The following is a 16,660-nucleotide window of genomic DNA, read 5'->3' on the forward strand; positions in this document are numbered from 1 at the left end:
TAAACTGGGATGAGATTGTGGCTCAAGGACTTTGATGATGACATAGAATAGGTAGGGCTAAACTGGGATGAGATTGTGGCTGAAGGACCTTTGATGACATAGAATAGGTGGGGCTAAACTGGGATTAGATTGTGGCTCAAGGACTTTAATGATGACATAGAATAGGTGGGGCTAAGCGGTCATGAGATTGTAGCTCAAGGACCTTTGATGATGATGACAGAGTAGGTGGGGCTAAACTGGGATGAGATTGTGGCTGAAGGACCTTTGATGATGACATAGAATAGGCGGGGGTAAGCGCTCATGAGATTGTGGCTGAAGGACCTTTGATGATGACATAGAGTAGGTGGGGCTAAACTGGGATGAGGTTTTGGCTCAAGGACTTTGATGATGACCTAGAGTAGGTGGGGCTAAACTGGGATGAGATTGTGGCTGAAGGACCTTTGATGATGACATAGAGGAGGTGGGGCTAAGCTGTGAAGAGATTGTGGCTGAAGGACCTTTGATGATGACATAGAGTAGGTGTGGCTAAGCGCTCATCAGATTGTGGCTGAATGACCTTTGATGACATAGAATAGGCGGGGCTAAGCGCTCATGAGATTGTGGCTGAAGGACCTTTGATGATGACATAGAATAGGCGGGGCTAAGCGGTCATGAGATTGTAGCTCAAGGACCTTTGATGATGATGACAGAGTAGGTGGGGCTAAACTGGGATGAGATTGTGGCTGAAGGACCTCTGATGATGATATAGAATGGGTGAGGCTAAACTGTGATGAGATTGTGGCTGAAGGACCTTTGATGATGACATAGAATAGGCGGGGGTAAGCGCTCATGAGATTGTGGCTGAAGGACCTTTGATGATGACATAGAGTAGGTGGGGCTAAACTGGGATGAGGTTTTGGCTCAAGGACTTTGATGACATAGAGTAGGTGGGGCTAAGCTGGGATGAGATTGTGGCTGAAGGACCTTTGATGATGACATAGAGGAGGTGGGGCTAAACTGTGAAGAGATTGTGGCTGAAGGACCTTTGATGATGACATAGAGTAGGTGTGGCTAAGCGCTCATCAGATTGTGGCTGAATGACCTTTGATGATGACATAGAATAGGCGGGGCTAAGCGCTCATGAGATTGTGGCTGAAGGACCTTTGATGATGACATAGAATAGGCGGGGCTAAGCGCTCATGAGATTGTGGCTGAAGGGCCTTTGATGACATAGAATAGGTGGGGCTAAACTGGGATGAGATTGTGGCTCAAGGACTTTGATGATGACATAGAGTAGGTGGGGCTAAACTGGGATGAGATTGTGGCTGAATGACCTTTGATGATGACATAGAGTAGGTGGGGCTAAACTGGGATGAGATTGTGGCTCAAGGACTTTGATGATGACATAGAATAGGTGGGGCTAAGCGGTCATGAGATTGTAGCTCAAGGACCTTTGATGATGACATAGAGTAGGTGGGGCTAAACTGGAATGAGATTGTGGCTGAATGACCTTTGATGATGACATAGAGTAGGTGGGGCTAAGCGCTCATGAGATTGTGGCTGAAGGACCTTTGATGATGACATAGAATAGGCGGGGCTAAGCGCTCATGAGATTGTGGCTGAAGGGCCTTTGATGATGACATAGAATAGGTGGGGCTAAACTGGGATGAGATTGTGGCTCAAGGACTTTGATGATGACATAGAGTAGGTGGGGCTAAACTGGGATGAGATTGTGGCTGAAGGACCTTTTGATGATGTCATAGAATAGGTGGGGCTAAGCGCTCATGAGATTGTGGCTGAAGGATCTTTGATGATGACATAGAATAGGTGGGACTAAGCGCTCATGAGATTGTGGCTGAAGGACCTTTGATGATGACATAGAATAGGCGGGGCTAAGCGCTCATGAGATTGTGGCTGAAGGGCCTTTGATGATGACATAGAATAGGTGGGGCTAAACTGGGATGAGATTGTGGCTCAAGGACTTTGATGATGACATAGAGTAGGTGGGGCTAAACTGTGATGAGATTGTGGCTGAAGGACCTTTTGATGATGTCATAGAATAGGTGGGGCTAAGCGCTCATGAGATTGTGGCTGAAGGACCTTTGATGATGACATAGAGTAGGTGGGACTAAGCGCTCATGAGATTGTGGCTGAAGGACCTTGGATGATGACATAGAGGAGGTGGGGCTAAGCTGGAAAAATAAACAACAAGACAATATTGTATGAAATTACATTAGGGTTGTATTACAGGTTGCAGATCGCTGCTCTATAGCACAACTTGGAGAGAGCTGGAGTTTTGGGTCAGTTTTGCTTTCGTTTTTTGGCCAAGCACTCCTGAATTTTTGGTTTTGCCCAAAAATTTTGATTTCCGCGCACCGTTTTTTTCTTCTTTACATTACACTGAATTGACACAAACAAAGACCATTTGTAGGCCATAGGGGGCCCCACTCCTTCCTGGAAAAGTTTAAGGGAGTACTCCGCTGCTCAGCGTTTGGAACAAACTGTACCGAACGCTGGAGCCGGGAGCTTGTGACATCATAGCACCGCCCCTGATGACATCACGCCCTGCCCCCTCAATGCAAGTCTATTGGAGGACACGCCCCCTCCCATGGAATTGCATTGAGGGGGCGTGGCGTTAGGAGGGGGCGGGGCTATGACATCACAAGCTCCCGTTTTGGAACAAACTGTACCGAACGCTGAGCCAGCGGAGTACCCCTTTAAGATCACTTTCTATCGAGGGAGCTTCAGACTTAAAGCAAGTTTTAAAATTTGTTTTAACTTTTTTGTTAACTTTTTAACCTTTTCGTAAATTTTCCAAATGATCTGGTGCCTGCGGTGATGGTGAAATCTTATGTTTATCAATCAATAAATGTAATGTATGTGTACGTATGCTTCTCTGTGATGTCTGATTGTTATAGGTAACCGTCCCCTAATTAGTATCCGTTCATCGTAGCGAGAGACAAAACATTTGACGTCCAGTGTGAATTCACGTAAATGGGGTCGTCCGCCTAAAGTGCATCCAACACACATATGAAATCACTATATAGAGCAGTGGTCTCCAACCTGCGGACCCCCAGATGTTGCAAAACTACAACTCACAGCATGCCCGGACAGCCAACGGCTGTCCGGGCATGCTGGGAGTTGTAGTTTTGCGACATCTGGAGGTCCGCAGGTTGAAGACCACTGGTATAGATGTTAGTGTAATAATACATTCCATACCTTATTTTTTATGCTGTCGGTGCCTTTATTTAGATTTTTTTTTTTTTTTTAAACACACAACATTTGGGGGCCGGAGTGTCAAATAGGCTTGGCTGGGGGTCTGTTGTGTCCCGGGCTGCAAGGCCTCTCCCCTTTGATGTCACATCCACTTCTTCTTTGACACACACAGCAGTGGGCCAAGTCCAGCGCATGCTCAGATTTAACCCCTTAAAGGGGTACTCTGCCCCTAGGCATGTTATCCCCTATCTAAAGGATAGGGGATAAGATGTCTGATCTTGGCTGCAGCAGCCCAGACATCCAGTGAACTTCGCTCCGTCCCAGATGACTGGCGATACGGGGCGGAGGCTCGTGACATCACGGCCGGTGGTGACGGCCACGCCCCTTCAGTGCAAGTCTATGGGAGGGATGTAATGGCAGTCATGCCCCTTCCCATAGGCTTGCATTGATAGGGTGAGAGCAGGGAGATCGCGGGGGTCCCCAGCGGTAAAACCCCCGCGATCAGACATCTTATCCCCTATTATTTTGTATAGGGGATAAGATGTCTGGGGGGGAAGTACCCCTTTTTAAGGACTTTTTTTTTTATTTTATTTTTTTGCACGTTTTTCTCCTTTGTCTTCTAAAAGCCATAACACTTTCAATTAAATTTTGCACCTACAGACCCATATCATTTTTTATTTCTTTTTTTTTTGCGCCACCAACTGTCCTTTTGTAATGACATCACTTATCTTACCACCAAATTTACAGCAAAATGGAAAAAAAAATTTGTGCGAAGAAATTGGGGGGGGGGGGGGTGGGGAGAGGAATTTAGCAACCTCTGGGTGCTTCCGTTTATAGTATTAGTATGTTTTAAAATTGACCTCTTTGGACCCCTAACCCTATAACTTCTTTATTTTTCTGTATACGGGGACGTATGAGAGCTAATTTTTTGCACCATGTCCTTAAAGGGTTATTCCAGGAAAAAACTAACTTTTTTATATCAACTGGCTCCAGAAAGTTACAGATTTTGTAAACTACTTCTATTAAAAGAATCTTAATCCTTCCAATAATTATCAGCTGCTGAAGTTGAGTTGTTCTTTTCTGTCTGACAACAGTGCTCTCTGCTGACATCTCTGCTTGTCTCGGGAACTGCAGAGAGTAGAAGAGGTTTGCTATGGGGATTTGCTTCTACTCTGGACAGTTCCCGAGACAGGTGTCATCAAAGAGCACTTAAACAGAAAAGAACAACTCAACTTCAGCAGCTCATAAGTACTGGAAGGATTAAGATTTTCTCCATAGAAGTCATTTACAAATCTGTTTATCTTTCTGGAGCCAGTTGATATATATAAATGGCTTTTTATAAAAAAAAAATCTGGTATAAGAAGCGACCCAAAAAATGTAATTAAATCGGTCTGAACGGCGATGTCCGGCATTAGCCATGGGTCCTGGCTGCTGATAGCAGCCGGGACCATGCCGGAATGATGCGAGCTCGGCTCCTGAGCTCGCTTCATAACCCTGCCGTGCCGCCATTCATAAACTGCGTTCTGCGGCAAGGGGTTAAAGACTAGTAGCCAGTGTGCTGCAATCTCATGGCTCATGCTTAGGACTTTGACACAGCTGTTGGATCACATCAAGGAAGGGAGCGGGTGTGACCTGATATTCTAACAGTGTTTTCCAAACCGTGTGTCTCCAGCTGTTTCAAAACTACAACTCCCAGCATGCCCGGACAACCGTTGGTTGTCCGGGCATGCTGGGAGCTGTAGTTTTGCAGCAGCTAGAGACACACCGTTTGGAAAACAATTTTCTAATATATAGTATTCACTTTTAGCTGGTTAAAGCTGCCCCTGCTCTGACCGACAAGCATTGCAACAGCCGCAGGGGGCCCCTGATAATGTTTGGCTTTCCTAATTAAAGGGGTATTCCAGGCAAAAACTTTTTTTTAAATATCAACTGGCTCCGGAAAGTTAAACAGATTTGTAAATTACTTCTATTAAAAAATCTTAATCCTTCCAATAGTTATTAGCTTCTGAAGTTGAGTTGCTGTTTTCTGTCTAACTGCTTTCTGATGACTCACGTCCCGGGAGCTGTCCAGCTCCTATAGGGATATTTTCCCATCATGCAAGGGATATTCTCCCATCATGCACAACTCCCAAGACGTGACATCATCATTGAGCAGTTAGACAGAAAACTTCAGAAGCTAATAACTATTGGAAGGATTAAGATTTTTTAATAGAAGTAATTTACAAATCTGTTTAACTTTCCGGAGCCAGTTGATATTTAAAAAAAAGTTTTTGCCTGGAATACCCCTTTAACCCCTCTAATGATTGCCATGAATTAGTCCTCTATGGGGACATAACGAGTTAAAAAATGAAAGTGAAAAATTGTTTAAAGGTAAAAAATGTGAAAAATACCCCCCCCCCCCCATATAAAAATGTAAATCACCATTTTCCCTATTTTACGCAAGCGTAAAAAATGTAATTATTTGGTATCGCCGCGTGCGTAAATGTCCAATCTATCAAAATATAATGTTAATATAATGTTAATGGTGCCGTATGGGAACGACGTAAACGTAAAAAAAAGTACAAAATTGCTGCTTTTTAGTCACATCATATTCACAAAAAAATTAATAATCAGCGTTCAAACAGTCACATATACACTCAAAAAACTACAGGTCAACGCGCAAAAAAGGAGCCCTCATACAGCCCCGTATACGGAAAAATATAAAAGTTATAGGTGGTCAAAATAAGGAGATTTTAAACATTGATTTTGTAAAAAAAAAAAATAAGTTTAATATTTTTTGAAAGTAGTACAAAAATAAAGTATGTAACCATGGGGATCATTTTATTCGTATTGACCCACAGAACAAAGAACACACGTCATTTTTACCGTAAAGTGTACAGCGTGAAAAAAAAAACCTCCAAAATTTGCCAAATTGGGGTTTTCATTTCATTTCCTCACAAAAAAATATTATGGGTTCGCCGTACATTTTTTTTTTGGTAAAAGTAGAGGTGTCTTTTACAAAGTACCATTGGTCAAGCAAGACACAAGCCCTCAGATGGATCTGTGGATGGAATTGTAAAAGAGTTATGGATTTTAGAAGGCGAGGAGGAAAAAACGAAAACGCGAAAATAAAATTGGCCTGGTCCTTAAGGTCAAAATGGGCTTGGTCCTTGAGGGGTTAATAATGGCTGATTTTTATATATTTTGTAATTAGAGCCCTCAGTTGCTCTGTTTAAGCGAACAATACGCTTACTAATCATTGTATGTATAAATCATTATGAGGCGGCCGATAGTGACTTTTGTTTCTCTTCCAGGCATCTCTCGCCCCAGGGCTGACAGTGCACCACCGACCCCAGTGAACAGGCTCAGCATGCCCCAGACAACAGCGACCAACACTACCCCTCCGCACAGCCGGAGGCACCGTACGGTCACAGTAAACAAGACCACCATGAAAACTAGCTCAGTAAGTGGTAACGCTATTGGTTTGTGTGTTACCGATCCATGATTACGTCATTCCTGGATATGGATGGAGAGGTATTCATTCTAATAATATGTCAGGGCCCCTATTAGGTGGAGAAATTATCAGTCGAACCAGCCAATATTGCCCCCTGTCATAGGGTCAGCTGGTTACTCCCTTTTTTTTTTTTTTTTTTGAGAGCGAGAGATTAAAAGAACCATTGAGGGTACAGACACACATTGAAGTGTATGGGTAGGGTCACACAGAATGCATCAGCAGCGTATTTTACTGTGCAGATCCGCCGATTACCCAACCCTATATTGTGCCTCCAGCTGTCCCCCCCCCCCCCCCCATCAAGCACATCAAGCAGCCATACAGGAACTTGCGTGTCATTGCGCGCATGCGCATTGTACTTAGACATCGCAGCCACTCCGCGATGTCTGCGAGTACGTGTGGTGAATTGCAGGCCTGTGTTGCCTCTGCAAGCAACACACGGGGGGGAACAGCTGGAGGCACAAAATAGGGTTGGGTCATCGGCTGATCCGTTCCGTGTGACCCTACCCTAATAGGGGATTTGTGACCAACAGTGATGGAAGCAAGAGCGCATCAATGATCCAGCCTGCACAATTGGCAATTTATTTTATAGACGAAAGGTTGGCACTTGGATCCACATGGTGCTCGCAGATAAGATAGTCCACAGTAAAGTAAAAAAAAAACTCTGGGCACTCAGGATTTCGTGAAGAATGCTTTTCGTGTTTATTCACACATAAAGGATATTCACATAAGCGATAGGTAGAACCCGTTTCGGCAATAGCCATTTTCAGCTGCCCTCAGCGCAGGTGAAAACAACTGTTGCCGAAATGCCTTCTGCATATCGCTTACGTGAATATCTTTTTATGTGTGAAAAAACACGAAAAAGCGTCGTTCAAGAAAACGTGTGTGAGTGCAGAGAGGTTGTTTTTTACTTTTACTGTGCACATTAATAAAGAATTGTATTATGCTGATCCTCGAGAGCAGCGCTCATTTACAGTGCACATTAATAAAGAATTGTATTATGCTGATCCTCGAGAGCAGCGCTCATTTACAGTGTACATTAATAAAGAATTGTATTATGCTGATCCTCGAGAGCAGCGCTCATTTACAGTGCACCTTAGTAAAGAATTGTATTATGCTGATCCTCGAGAGCAGCGCTCATTTACAGTGCACATTGGTAAAGAATTGTATTATGCTGATCCTCGAGAGCAGCGCTCATTTACAGTGCACATTAATAAAGAATTGTATTATGCTGATCCTCGAGAGCAGCGCTCATTTACAGTGCACATTGGTAAAGAATTGTATTATGCTGATCCTCGAGAGCAGCGCTCATTTACAGTGCACATTAATAAAGAATTGTATTATGCTGATCCTCGAGAGCAGCGCTCATTTACAGTGCACATTGGTAAAGAATTGTATTATGCTGATCCTCGAGAGCAGCGCTCATTTACAGTGCACATTAGTAAAGAATTGTATTATGCTGATCCTCGAGAGCAGCGCTCATTTACATTGCACCTTAGTAAAGAATTGTATTATGCTGATCCTCGAGAGCAGCGCTCATTTACAGTGCACATTAATAAAGAATTGTATTATGCTGATCCTCGAGAGCAGCGCTCATTTACAGTGCACCTTAGTAAAGAATTGTATTATGCTGATCCTCGAGAGCAGCGCTCATTTACAGTGCACATTGGTAAAGAATTGTATTATGCTGATCCTCGAGAGCAGAGCTCATTTACAGTGCACATTAATAAAGAATTGTATTATGCTGATCCTCGAGAGCAGCGCTCATTTACAGTGCACATTGGTAAAGAATTGTATTATGCTGATCCTCGAGAGCAGCGCTCATTTACAGTGCACATTAGTAAAGAATTGTATTATGCTGATCCTCCAGAGCAGCGCTCATTTACAGTGCACATTAATAAAGAATTGTATTATGCTGATCCTTGAGAGCAGCGCTCATTTACAGTGCACATTAATAAAGAATTGTATTATGCTGATCCTCGAGAGCAGCGCTCATTTACAGTGCACCTTAATAAAGAATTGTATTATGCTGATCCTCGAGAGCAGCGCTCATTTACAGTGCACCTTAGTAAAGAATTGTATTATGCTGATCCTCGAGAGCAGCGCTCATTTACAGTGCACATTAGTAAAGAATTGTATTATGCTGATCCTCGAGAGCAGCGCTCATTTACAGTGCACATTGGTAAAGAATTGTATTATGCTGATCCTCGAGAGCAGCGCTCATTTACAGTGCACATTAATAAAGAATTGTATTATGCTGATCCTCGAGAGCAGCGCTCATTTACAGTGCACATTGGTAAAGAATTGTATTATGCTGATCCTCGAGAGCAGCGCTCATTTACAGTGCACATTAGTAAAGAATTGTATTATGCTGATCCTCGAGAGCAGCGCTCATTTACAGTGCACATTAATAAAGAATTGTATTATGCTGATCCTCGAGAGCAGCGCTCATTTACAGTGCACATTGGTAAAGAATTGTATTATGCTGATCCTCGAGAGCAGCGCTCATTTACAGTGCACATTAATAAAGAATTGTATTATGCTGATCCTCGAGAGCAGCGCTCATTTACAGTGCACATTAATAAAGAATTGTATTATGCTGATCCTCGAGAGCAGCGCTCATTTACAGTGCACCTTAGTAAAGAATTGTATTATGCTGATCCTCGAGAGCAGCGCTCATTTACAGTGCACATTAATAAAGAATTGTATTATGCTGATCCTCGAGAGCAGCGCTCATTTACAGTGCACATTGGTAAAGAATTGTATTATGCTGATCCTCGAGAGCAGCGCTCATTTACAGTGCACATTGGTAAAGAATTGTATTATGCTGATCCTCGAGAGCAGCGCTCATTTACAGTGCACCTTAGTAAAGAATTGTATTATGCTGATCCTCGAGAGCAGCGCTCATTTACAGTGCACATTGGTAAAGAATTGTATTATGCTGATCCTCGAGAGCAGCGCTCATTTACAGTGCACATTAATAAAGAATTGTATTATGCTGATCCTCGAGAGCAGCGCTCATTTACAGTGCACATTAATAAAGAATTGTATTATGCTGATCCTCGAGAGCAGCGCTCATTTACAGTGCACATTAGTAAAGAATTGTATTATGCTGATCCTCGAGAGCAGCGCTCATTTACAGTGCACATTAATAAAGAATTGTATTATGCTGATCCTCGAGCGCAGCGCTCATTTACAGTGCACATTAATAAAGAATTGTATTATGCTGATCCTCGAGAGCAGCGCTCATTTACAGTGCACCTTAGTAAAGAATTGTATTATGCTGATCCTCGAGAGCAGCGCTCATTTACAGTGCACATTAGTAAAGAATTGTATTATGCTGATCCTCGAGCGCAGCGCTCATTTACAGTGCACATTAATAAAGAATTGTATTATGCTGATCCTCGAGAGCAGCGCTCATTTACAGTGCACATTGGTAAAGAATTGTATTATGCTGATCCTCGAGAGCAGCGCTCATTTACAGTGCACATTAATAAAGAATTGTATTATGCTGATCCTCGAGAGCAGCGCTCATTTACAGTGCACATTGGTAAAGAATTGTATTATGCTGATCCTCGAGAGCAGCGCTCATTTACAGTGCACATTAGTAAAGAATTGTATTATGCTGATCCTCGAGAGCAGCGCTCATTTACAGTGCACATTAATAAAGAATTGTATTATGCTGATCCTCGAGAGCAGCGCTCATTTACAGTGCACCTTAGTAAAGAATTGTATTATGCTGATCCTCGAGAGCAGCGCTCATTTACAGTGCACATTGGTAAAGAATTGTATTATGCTGATCCTCGAGAGCAGCGCTCATTTACAGTGCACATTAGTAAAGAATTGTATTATGCTGATCCTCGAGAGCAGCGCTCATTTACAGTGCACATTAATAAAGAATTGTATTATGCTGATCCTTGAGAGCAGCGCTCATTTACAGTGCACCTTAGTAAAGAATTGTATTATGCTGATCCTCGAGAGCAGCGCTCATTTACAGTGCACATTAGTAAAGAATTGTATTATGCTGATCCTCGAGAGCAGCGCTCATTTACAGTGCACATTGGTAAAGAATTGTATTATGCTGATCCTCGAGAGCAGCGCTCATTTACAGTGCACATTAGTAAAGAATTGTATTATGCTGATCCTCGAGAGCAGCGCTCATTTACAGTGCACATTGGTAAAGAATTGTATTATGCTGATCCTCGAGCGCAGCGCTCATTTACAGTGCACCTTAGTAAAGAATTGTATTATGCTGATCCTCGAGAGCAGCGCTCATTTACAGTGCACATTGGTAAAGAATTGTATTATGCTGATCCTCGAGAGCAGCGCTCATTTACAGTGCACCTATGTAAAGAATTGTATTATGCTGATCCTCGAGAGCAGCGCTCATTTACAGTGCACATTAGTAAAGAATTGTATTATGCTGATCCTCGAGAGCAGCGCTCATTTACAGTGCACATTGGTAAAGAATTGTATTATGCTGATCCTTGAGAGCAGCGCTCATTTACAGTGCACCTTAGTAAAGAATTGTATTATGCTGATCCTCGAGAGCAGCGCTCATTTACAGTGCACATTAATAAAGAATTGTATTATGCTGATCCTCGAGAGCAGCGTTCATTTACAGTGCACCTTAATAAAGAATTGTATTATGCTGATCCTCGAGAGCAGCGCTCATTTACAGTGCACCTTAGTAAAGAATTGTATTATGCTGATCCTCGAGAGCAGCGCTCATTTACAGTGCACATTGGTAAAGAATTGTATTATGCTGATCCTCGAGAGCACCGCTCATTTACAGTGCACATTGGTAAAGAATTGTATTATGCTGATCCTCGAGAGCAGCGCTCATTTACAGTGCACATTGGTGAATCTAATTGGACCCGAAGCTTAGACCCAGGCAGATATGACCTGTTCATACTGTATAGTGAAGAGCGGCACTCGAGTATAGCGCTGTGCACGTGGATCAGGGTAATACAGAGTAAAGAAAAGGAATCCCGACACTCGCTCGACATATGTCATGTTTCACTGTAGGATTCGAACCAGGATAGTGCTCCCAGTGGGTCCATTATGTTATGGGGGATTTATCAAAACTGGTGCAAAGGAGGAGTTAAATGCAGTCATAGAGACATACAAAGCAAAATAAATGTCTATGCCAACCTGCGGTGACTGTATATGTTACAAGTGCTTTTCATTCAGATGGGGTTATCGCAGTGAAAGATTGTTCGGATATTCGATATTTGCACAGGTTGTGTGTCCTGAAGGTTTTTGCTGCATCTTTGCCTATATCAGTGTTTCCCGACCAGGGTGCCTCCAGCTGTTGCAAAACTACAACTCCCAGCATGCTGCTGTGATGAGGAAGGCCTTGACTTACCTTTCAAGGGACAGTGTGAATCCTCTGGAAAAGGCAGACATGCAGGATGTGCAGCGGCTATTGTTGAATCACAAAACACCATAGGCATAACTTCCCTCTTTTGCAACAGATTGGGACACCCTGGTTGGGAAACAGTGGGCAATATCATGGGGACATTAGAAGTTGTGATAGCTGAAATTGTCCAAAACTAGTGGCACTAGGACCCTCCTCCTAGCTCTGCCCAAGTGGCTCCTTTTAGTTGGCATTCGTATCACTATTATTGCCTCCAAGGCATGAAACTCCAAATCTGCTTTCTACGTATCCTACTTGGATCGGTTGACCAATTACCCAACAGATTAAGTCTGAGGTGGATCAACTCACTGAGGGATCGGGTTACATGTATGTTGCCCATACAAGTCTATTGAAAGGGGATCTGGAGGGGTAATGACTGGAGAGATACAGACCCTACACTGCTAGTTTGTTCATAACATTTAAATAGCTTTCCTGTGTTCTCCGTGAACTTGTACGTCTATTTATCGCCATTTTTTTTTTCCTTTTTGTTTCAGATAAACGCAACACACAGCACAAAAGTTCAGCAGCAGGCGTCTTCCACCTCTCCGCTGTCCAGCCCAAACCAAACCAACTCCGAGCCTCGTCCATTACCGGCCCCGACCAGACCCAAAGTCAACAGCATCCTGAATCTCTTCGGCTCCTGGCTCTTCGATGCCGCCCTCGTCCACTGCAAGCTGCAGAACGGAGTGAACCGAGACAGCAGTATGACCGGTACGTGCGCAGGACTCTGCTCATCTACTTTATTTCATCTCAGAATTCCCATTATTCCTACCTGCAAGATTAACCTTGGCTAGAAGGGCAGGTGAGGGATGGGGTGGGCTCCAGGAGACATCAATGAATTTATTCATCTTTCTTGCAGAAATGAAATGAATCCTATTTAACTCTTCCCAGCTATATCCCCTGCACCACAAGGAGAACATTTTATTCCTCCGCTGCCTCCTCAGAGCTCGGCCATCGCTGCCTCTTTATACACAGATATACAGAGGCGGCCATGGCTCAGCTTGCAGAGGATTATGGTTAGTGTGGTAGTAATGAATGCAGCAACACATACGTCTGGTCAGGGCTTCTCTCCTGATCCATTTACTTTTCTGATACATTGCTCCAAATCTCCGGCAGAGAACGTTAAATGATAACAATTTTGGCTTCCTGCAGCTGCCACTAGGGGAAGGTTACTGCGCACAGTTTATTATTTAATACACATTAAAAAGTTATTAACTCCTTCAGCTTTACTTCCGTTTTGCTGCTGACATTTTCCGATCGCTTTCCCATGCGGTGGCCATTAGAGAAAGACCAGGGTGCGCACCTGAGAACCGCTACGGAATACTGTAAAATGTATATAAAGCTGGGCTCCTTACCCTTAGGTATTGCGCTTAGAGCACGACACCTACAGTTGTGTGTGGACAATGAAGGTGAGTCGCCCCAGGGTGATTCCGGATGAACGGTAGTCAATCCGGTATATGCAATGGGGGGGGGATGAAAATGGTTCCCTGGATAAAGGCGCTTCTCCCAATTGTTCTAAGTAGTAGATTTTATTGGTAAGGCAATGCGTTTCGATCCTGGACGAAAATCCTGTCCATGATTGAAACGCATTGCCTTGACATCACGACCCCCGCCGCCCTCACCCAGTTTTCTAAACGAACGCCAGGTGCTTCACAGAGCTGCAGGACCCCCCCGATCAGACATCTTATCCCCTATCCTTTAGATACGGGATGAGATCTCTAGGGGCAGAGTACCCCTTTAAAGGGATTGTCCCACCAGTGATGCTATTAAATGAGTACTCCAGTTTTTAAAAACATACCCCTATCTTCATGATAGGGAATAAGTGTCTGATGGTTCCAACCTCTGGGGACCCCCTGTGATCTCCAGAACTGTCCAGCTTCTCCCCGATGAGCCCTTCCGGGACGTTTCCGCTTTCGCTGCTTTAACATGTACATCCTAGAGGGGGGGTCTGGAGTCCTCAGCAGGGAGTAACTGCCCCATTCTGGAGATCCCAGGGGGTCCATCGGTCTGATAGGGGGATACATTTTTAAAAGCTGGGTAACCACTTTAAAGGGGTATTCTGCCCCTGGACATCTTATCCCCTATCCAAAGGATGGGGGATAAGATGTCTGATCGCGGGGGTCCCGCCGCAGGGAATCCCCTGCAGTCTCTCCTGCAGCACCCCCTAACTTCACTCCGTGCCTGATGACTGGCGATGCAGGGGCCTTTTGACGCCACGACCCGCCCCTCAATGTAAGTCTATGGGAGGGGGCGTTGTGGCCACCACACCCCCTCCCATAGACTTGCATTAAGGGGGTGGGGTGTGACGTCACGACCCTCCGGCCTCTACATTGCCAGTCATCAGGCACAGAGCCAAGTTTGTTCCGTGCACCAGATGATAGGGGTGCTGCAGGAAAGATTGCGGGGGTCCAGGGGCGGAGTACCCCTTTAACCTTTATTCCCATTAAACCACATAGGCACGTCCTCAATAAGCTATTAGCACAGTGTTTTCCCAACCAGGTTGCCTCCAGCTGTTGCAAACCTACAACTCCCTGTCTGCCTTCTCCAGAGGATCCGCACTGTCCCTGAAAGGAAGATCAAGGCTTCCCTCTCATTTCCGCAGCCTTTGGCTTCCTGGGCATGCTGGGAGTTTTTTCTAGGACAGTGTTTCCCAACCATAGTGCCTCCAGCTGTTGCCAAACTACAACTCCCAGCATGCCCGAATAGCGAACGGCTGTCCAGGCATGCTGGGAGTTTTAGTTTTCCAACATCGTAGACCAGGGGTCTCAAACTCAAATTATCTGGGGGCCACTGGGGGTAGCAGCTGGGTGAGGCTGGGCCGCATGCGCCCCTTACATATAATGCCCCCATTATGCGCCCCTTACATATAATGCCCCCATTATGCGCCCCTTACATATAATGCCGCCATTATGCGCCCCTTACATATAATGCCCCCATTATGCGCCCCTTACATATAATGCCCCCATTATGCGCCCCTTACATATAATGCCCCCATTATGCGCCCCTTACATATAATGCCCCCATCATGCGCCCCTTACATATAATGCCCCCATCATGCGCCCCTTACATATAATGCCCCCATCATGCGCCCCTTACATATAATGCCCCCATCATGCGCCCCTTACATATAATGCCCCCATCATGCACACACACACACACACATAGACACACTTACCTGTCCTGGCGGCGGCCTGACGAGTGACATCACATGCGCGACGTCCCTCATCAGACACGGGCCGGCCGGCCAACTGGAGACCGGGAGGAGGAGGGCGGGGTAAGTGAAGCCTTCCGGCATTTAGCGATGCTTGCCCGAAGCAGGGCTAAATGCCTGAAGAAGTTACCTGCCCGGCGCCCGGAACTGCATGTCCCGGGCGTTGGGCAATACAAATTACCTGGTGCGGGCCACAAACTTTCGTTCCGTGTGCCACAAAAGGCCCGTGGGCCGGGAGTTTGAGACCGCTGTCCTAGACGATGCGCGTGGATATGGCTGGGAACAGGTGAGATTCATTTCATCGGCTCCGTCAAACCCTATGGCGTGAAACGCCGTCATCCATTCTGTACTTATTCCCCCCCATTGTTGTACACGATGTTTTCCAGACTCACAACTCGCTGTTTACACGATCCCATCATCCGATTTTCTTCTCCCCCTCCCCCACCCCCCTTCCCCTTTTTATTTTTTTATTTATTTTATTATTATTTTTTTAGACAGAAACCTTTCCTTTCGAATTGAACTTTTTTGCCATATTTTAAAGTACTTTTCTTGTAACTACTTCTGTCCTTTGATTTCTTTCCATTTTATTTCTGTTATCTTGCAGCATCTTATATCCAAATTCTCCTTTCTTATAAATCTTGTAAGTAGGAATCTGTAGCTTCTCCTCGATTTGCAATCATCTGATCTCTCTCTCCAGTCTCCTCATAACCGCTCGCATTTCTTTCCGTTTTTTCTTTTCCTAACATGTGGTCTTGTTGCTTTTTTATTTTATGTTTTTATTTTATTTACCCTATTTTCTTTTTATTTTCCTCATCATTCTATGTTGCACTGTGTGTGTGGGGGGGGGGGAGGGGGTGGTGTCGGCAAAACGTTTCATTCCTTCCGTTCTGTCCGCCTGAATAGGAAAGATTGTCAGCGAAAAACCTGCTTTCAATCTTCCCCATTTCATTCATATCCATTAAAGGGGTACTCCGGTGGGAAAAAAAAATTTAAATCAACTGGTGCCTGAAAGTTAAACAGATTTGTAAATTTCTTCTATTTAAAAATCTTAACCCTTCCAGTACTTATCAGCTGCTGTATGCTCCGCAGGAAGTTGTGTAGTTTTTTCCAGTCGGACCACAGTGCTCTCTCTGCTGACACCTCTGTCCGTGTCAGGAACTGTACAGAGCAGGAGAGGGGGATTTTCTCCTGCTCTGGACATTTCCTGACATGGACAGAGGTGGCAGCAGAGAGCACTGTGGTCAGACTGGAAAGAACTACACAACTTCCTGTGGAGCATACAGCAGATAAGTACTGGAAGGGTTAAGATTTTTAAATAGAAGTAATTTACAAATCTCTTTACTTT

At 44.5% G+C, this 16,660-nt stretch overlaps 1 protein-coding gene across 1 annotated transcript in view; it reads left to right on the plus strand.

Annotated features, from left to right (window-relative positions):
- The window catches only part of RALGAPB (Ral GTPase activating protein non-catalytic subunit beta), a gene marked incomplete at its 5' end in the record, with an annotated part of 97,403 nt that overhangs the window by 22,583 nt on the left and 58,160 nt on the right, over positions 1-16,660 (plus strand). The window contains 2 exon segments of the mRNA XM_056547540.1: positions 6,489-6,637; positions 12,599-12,815. Coding sequence (XP_056403515.1) covers positions 6,489-6,637; positions 12,599-12,815 — 366 coding nt within the window.

This window comes from Hyla sarda, chromosome 12 (genome assembly GCF_029499605.1).
Source record: "Hyla sarda isolate aHylSar1 chromosome 12, aHylSar1.hap1, whole genome shotgun sequence".
NCBI classification, from domain to species: domain Eukaryota; kingdom Metazoa; phylum Chordata; class Amphibia; order Anura; family Hylidae; genus Hyla; species Hyla sarda.